Consider the following 6295-nt stretch of genomic DNA (forward strand, 5'->3'; position numbering starts at 1 on the left):
ATACAAAGCAAGGTTATCAGCTAAGCAAGAAGTGAGAAAACTGAAGGCTTGAGAAGAGGTAGAAACTGAATGAATGAATGACTGCAGGTGGATAGCACTAAATGCCCACTTGGTAACAGCTTCTCCGCCCCATTTCAGCTTCACAGTAAAAGTGCATAGTAGTAGTATCCAATTTGTCTGGGTCAGAAAAGTTTACCAGCTGTCCAATTTACTATCTAATCCACCAAGCTGTCAGATCATTTTTAAAAAAACAATGTTCAGAAGCAAACCATCACAAATAGCACTTTTTATTTGACACTAACTGAAGTCTGAACTTCAAACAGATTCTTGGACTGGTGGTTCATATCCATCAGCTCGTTCAACTTTAGCACCTGTCTCGTCCCCAGTGGCTTTTCCAGAACTACTGCCTTCACCATGAAGCTCCATGAGCTTTCCCACTAAAAGGCAAAAAAAAAACTGTTAGTAATAGTGTATCTTGAAACAATGGTCATCACTACTATGCAAGCATGACAGGAAGAAAAAGGAGGCCATGATATAGCCCCAAACTCCTCCTCCACCCAAAAACAATGTATTTGGCCCTACAGGAATCATGTGATTTCTCACTTACATTCAAACTTGGGCTTCTTCAGCATTTTTACTTTTCTAACGAAGACATCATGGAGAGGATAAATAGATTGGCAAGCCTTTTCTATGTCTTTTCCAATGCTGTCTGGAATCCTGCAAACCAGTAACAGTAAATTTTTTTTCTTAAAGTCCTAGTTATGAGATATAAGGGGATAAGTCATTTCCTTTAAATGTAGAGAAGCCTTGGAATAAACTTACACATGTAACACCTACCTCATTTAACCTGCATAAATCCTCCTGTAAGTAAAGGATAGATGATCTATCTGAATTACACTTAGTAGAGTCTTCTGAGTCCAAGTCTTATGCTTTTTCCATTACACCCTCTTAGCTAACTGTATATTGCATGGGAACATCAGAAAAATGTAAGTTATCACTGGCCATCATATGGGACCGAAACTTTTTTCATCACTTATTCCCATGTGTTATTAATCATGAAAGGTTTTGTCTATTCAGTATATTTTCTCTTTGTGTGTGTATATATACACGTATGTTTATTATTTTTTGGAACAGGGTCTTCCTATATTGCCCAGGCTGGCCTCAAACTCCTGGGCTCAAACAATCCTACCGCCTCAGCCTCCTGAGTAGCCAGGACTCCAGGCACATCCCACTGCACCCAGCTTATTCAGTCTATTTTCCAAGTAGGGGAAAAACATTTCCTGTCCTTCAACTCCATCTACTGTGAGACAGCTTCATTCAAAATAAATAAAAACAAAACAAAACTGTTACCATTTACAGAGTACTAGCAGATCAACTGAAGTCAGGAGTTCAAGACCAGCCTGGCCAACATGGTGAAACCCCATCTCTACTAAAAATCAAAAAACAATTAGCTGGGCATGGTGGCAGTCCCCTGTATTCCCAGCTACTCAGGAGGCTGAGGCTCAAGAACTGCTTGAACCCAGGAAGCAGTGGTTGCAGTGAGCCAAGGAGGATCGCACCACTGCACTCCAACCTGGGCAACAAAGCAAGACTCTGACTCAAATAATAGTATTTACTGAGTACTTACTCTTTCACGTAAAGGGATATAGCTAGGATTCACAGACAGGATTTCAACAGACCTTTACCTTGTTTCATATGCTTTCCCTTATCTGAGGAATAATCAATACTCAAGGTTGTGTTGTGTGAGGAAGCAAAGAAACACTTACAATTTATTGACCACTTCTTTCAAGTCATTTGTCTGCACCTCTCGGGTCATGATTTCCATCATCTTCTTCCGGATTTGGCGGACCTGCTGGTGCTGAGCATAAGAGGTCTTCCGTATCTGATTGTTGCGTTTTTTAGTAAAACCAACACAGAACAGACGAAGCAAGTAACCATCGGTAGTCTTGACATCAACATGAGCTTCAATCATTGTCTGGAGAAAAAAGATACTGTCAGATTTAACAGGTTTTACGTTATCCATTTATCCCTGAAGTTCTAATTTTAAAAAGCTGGATTGTCAAACATTCATTATTAAATATAAAGTATCCTAATATAAATAACGTCTCTTAAGTTTACAGAATTAACTTCCTTGAACTTACCAATAGTTACCCCCAAATTCTTACCCAATTAAATAACCACGTCCTCTCAACTGCCCTCCCTCCTCCTTTCTACCCTCCATCACTACTACTATTTCGACAGCACCCAAACCCACATCCACTGCATATACATATACTCCTTTAAACAGCTCATCCCCCTTCAAGTGTCAAACTACGCCAGAGGAAAATAGATTCTGAGAGGATCCATGGTATTTTATGATATGAACATCTACAGTGATTATGTCGTTTTTCAAAAAACTGTGTTGTGAATAAGTGACTGCTATAATAACTCTAAAGGTACACCTTGAAAGATGTCTTTTATGTTCCAAACTAAAGCCATGTTGATGATTAAATACCCAATTTCAGAGCTAAAATATAATTAAAAACCCCTAATTAGTGGTCATATTATTGCCTACATTGAAAAAACAAAAACCATCTTGGGTAGTGATGAAAACTGATTTACCTTGTTTGCATTTTGTAAATTTTATACCTTAGTATTAAAAAAACCAAAAAAAAACAAAAAAAAAACTCATCAAATACAATTTACAGATAAGGGACCTTAAAGTATTTCCAGAAATGTAAACCATAAAGCCTTAGAGGAATGTCAGGATAAATGTAACGGTATAATCAGTATGTATCATTTGGGACCAAAACATTTTGTCATCATTCATTCCCACATACAAAATATTCAAACTATGCCAGGTGCAGTGGCTCACACCTGTAATCCCAGCACTTTTGAGAGGCTGAGGCGGGCAGATCACTTGAAGTCAGGAGTTCGAGACCAGCCTCACCAATATGGTGAAACCCTGTCTCTACCAAAAATACAAAAATTAGCTGGGCGTGGTGGCGGGTGCCTGTAATCCCAGCTACTCGAGAGGCTGAGGCACGAGAATCGCTTGAACCCAGGAGGAGGAGGTTGCAGTGAGTAGAGATGGTGCCGCTGCACTCCAGCCTGGAGCCTCAATCTCCCAAAAACAAAAAACTCCCACAAAATATTCCAACTGGATAGTTAGCCAGAAACATCTGAAATATTTTCATTTCATCCTCACAATTCAATAAAATGATACTCTCACCTGCACTTTACAAATAAAGAAACCGAGGCTTTGAAAACAAGTTACTTTCCAAAGAGAACACAATAGGGAAATGGAGCCAAGATTTTAACCTCACACCAGAGGCTCTGCCACAATTACGCTCTATTGCCACAGTTAATCAACACTCGCTCAATTCTGAGGTCAAAAAATATCCTGAAGACAGGCGAAACCGTCCACCTGCACCTAAACGTTCCTCAAAAAACCACTCATCTATGCAGCAAGAAAATCTGACTTTGATGATACACCACTATTAAATCTTAGATTTAAATATTAAGTAAAATATCATGGTGTGGCAACCCCAGAGTTAGCACTCAATAACGGCAAGAAAACAAAATTTTAAATGAACTTTGTGGACTCTCAATCAATAAATAAATCAAATGAACTTACTCCTTCTTGTCATATCAAACCATGCTATCCTTGGTCAAACACCCGTAGCACAACACACTCTAAGGAACTCTGGGTCTCACCTGCCACTTTTTGACCATGGAACACATTTTGTCACGGGTAAGATCCATGCCATGGAAGTTAGTCAGGCAGTTTTTGCCCTGAACATCTTCAGTAATCAGCTTGAATTTTCTAAATGCAACTTCATCATTCTGCAAATCAGCAAGACTCACTTCAAACACACGACCCTTGAGACCATCAGAAGCAATTTCTACAAAAGAAAAAACAAGTGTCTTAACATTTAGGAACCATATAAGCAAAGTCAAGCCTGTAAACTGAGGGTAGAAATTAAGTTAATGGTAAATTGTAAAGACTTTAACCTTTGTTGTCAAATTTATCCAGACACCAGTGACTTATCGACAGTACTTATTAGAAGCTCAGAACTACCTATGGCACATTTTCTTAATTCAAAAAGCACCATCTTGCTTCTCCAAGTGCTGTACTAAAAACAAGCACCACAGGTGCCAAGGCTGCAACCGAGAGCTGACATTCCCTTAAAGTCTCCCACCACAGGACCAACAACAGACCAAGATGCCTGCTACAATATACAAGCGCCAACTTACGGAAAATACAAACCAAGAATAAGCTACTTACTGGTTCCTTGGGTCCTGGTGACGAGCGTCTTTCCAATATTTCTTATATTGAACATAGCAGGTGCTTTCACATCATACCAATCTTTCTTAGAAAATGGATCAACCCTGGATTTTAAAAAAATGGTTAAGTTCCATTGCAGATCATTCTTACTGTGTTTATTCTGTGCTTTCTTCACTCTAATATCACTGTTAATGTTATTTCCCATCAATATTTTAAAAAGCTAACCGGCAATTTGATACTAAAGTGTATCTCACAGTGAGGTGAAGGGCACAAACATAAATCTAGCTCTTCCCACTCTATGTTTCACTGCATGCATCAGACTTCGAAAGGTTATGTCCACTTCCCACCCTCATCGGTCCTTTCACTACACAGACACAAGTAACATCCATCGGTCCTTCCACTACACAGGTACGAGTATCATGCAATTTCATTAACTTTGCTAGTACGTAATGGCATGTACTGGTAAGTAACTAAGACCCTGCATGGCCTCAAAGCTTAGTAGGAGCTCGCAGATTCCAGCGGGACCAAGCAAAGGCAGGATTGACATGTCCTGAATGGATAGGAGGGTGCTTTCCTCAACTCCTGCTGTCGCAGTGCCATCAAACACCCGCGGAATTGAGGCAGCACGTGAGCCCACAAAACAAACATTCCAGCCGAGTGGCGGCCGCAAGCCGGCTCAAATGTGAAGTGCGCAAGGACTAGAAGGCCTGGGAAAAGCAGCCGACCTGCCGCTACTCAACAACCAGACCCGCCAGGCCGCGTTCCCGGGTGCACCAACCCGCCACGGCCCGCACAATCCGACTGGAATCCTCGCCATCCGGGCTACGCCGCGATCTAGGACCAGCCCGCCGATTCCAGCAGACATCCAAAAAGCAGGACGCCACGACAGTCGCCACTTACACTTTCTTCTTGGCTCCCTTTTTGCCGCCTTTCGTAAGGCGCTTGTTCTTGCCAACCGCCATGGTGCTGATCGGAGAGCCGAAAGGGCGGAAGTGGAAATCGCGCGAGAACTTAGGCCTACGGGGCGGGGCGCGCCGTCTACGTGACCTTTGCCCTCTTATTCTTCCGGCCTCAAGAATTCCGCGACAGTAGAGAGCGCCACTCCTGCTACTGTCGTTGCGGCAGCGCCTTCGTGTGTGGGGAGGTCGCGCGGCATGCCGCGGGCTCACTGGAAGCTGCGCTGTGTAGACCAAGGCGTTGGTGGCCTGACGTGCAGGCGTCTGGTTATCTGTGGTTTCTGTGGCTGTGATGTCTGGAAGTAAGTTTCTGTAAAACGAGATAAAACGAGACGCCCACTCAACATCGTTCAAAGCTGAACTCACGGTCTAACCCCCAAACCGGCTTCTTCTCGAGAGCATTTGCTTTGGAGTCAGTCAGCGGATCTGATTCAAATGTCGGTTTCAACAGGGCTTTGCTTGAGACCGACCTCTCCACGCTTGTTTCCTGATGCGTAAAATGGGGGTGATAAAACGGTCGGCTTCATGAGGTTTCGCAGGGTTAAATGAGCATCACTCCAGAGATGCTAGCAACGTTCTGCTTGTTCATGTGGGTGCTGGTTCATCTCAGGTGTTGTTGCTTTGTGAACATTCACTGAGCTCTACGCTTATTTGTGTCCTTTTCTATATGTCTGTTATATATTGATTAAAAGGTTTGTTAAAAGTGGAGTGAGACCGAACTCGGTGGCTCACACCTGTAATCCCAGCACTTTGAGAGGCTGAGGCAGGGGAATCAGTTGAAGTCAGGAATTGGAGACTAGCCTGGGCCACACAGCCAGACCCCGTCTCTGCAAGAAAATTATAAAATTAGCAGGGCGTTGGCTGGGCGCGGTGACTCACGCATGTAATCCAAGCACTTTGGGAGGCTGAGGTGGGTGGATCGCCTGAGTTCAGGAGTTCGAGACCAGCCTGGCCAACATGGTGAAACCCCATCTCTACTAAAAATACAAAAAATTAGCCGGGCGTGGTAGTGGGTGCCTGTAATCCCAGATACTCGGGAGGCTGAGGCACAAGAATCTGAGCTCGGGAGGCG

The 6295-nt window shown here is 43.0% G+C and overlaps 1 protein-coding gene across 1 annotated transcript; it reads right to left on the reverse strand.

The window, feature by feature from the left end:
- Nucleotides 1-266: 266 nt before the first annotated feature.
- RPS3A (ribosomal protein S3A) lies at nucleotides 267-5302 on the reverse strand. The gene is made up of 6 exons (XM_011973240.1): nucleotides 5168-5302; nucleotides 4268-4371; nucleotides 3697-3884; nucleotides 1767-1975; nucleotides 608-717; nucleotides 267-437 (listed from the first exon to the last, which is right to left on the reverse strand). Exons 1-6 carry the CDS (start codon nucleotides 5227-5229, stop codon nucleotides 316-318), a joined length of 795 nt encoding a protein of 264 aa, XP_011828630.1. The 5' UTR covers nucleotides 5230-5302; the 3' UTR covers nucleotides 267-315.
- Nucleotides 5303-6295: the final 993 nt, after the last annotated feature.

The sequence above is a fragment of the Mandrillus leucophaeus genome, unplaced genomic scaffold (genome assembly GCF_000951045.1).
Source record: "Mandrillus leucophaeus isolate KB7577 unplaced genomic scaffold, Mleu.le_1.0 Scaffold136, whole genome shotgun sequence".
In the NCBI taxonomy this organism is placed as follows: Eukaryota; Metazoa; Chordata; class Mammalia; order Primates; family Cercopithecidae; genus Mandrillus; species Mandrillus leucophaeus.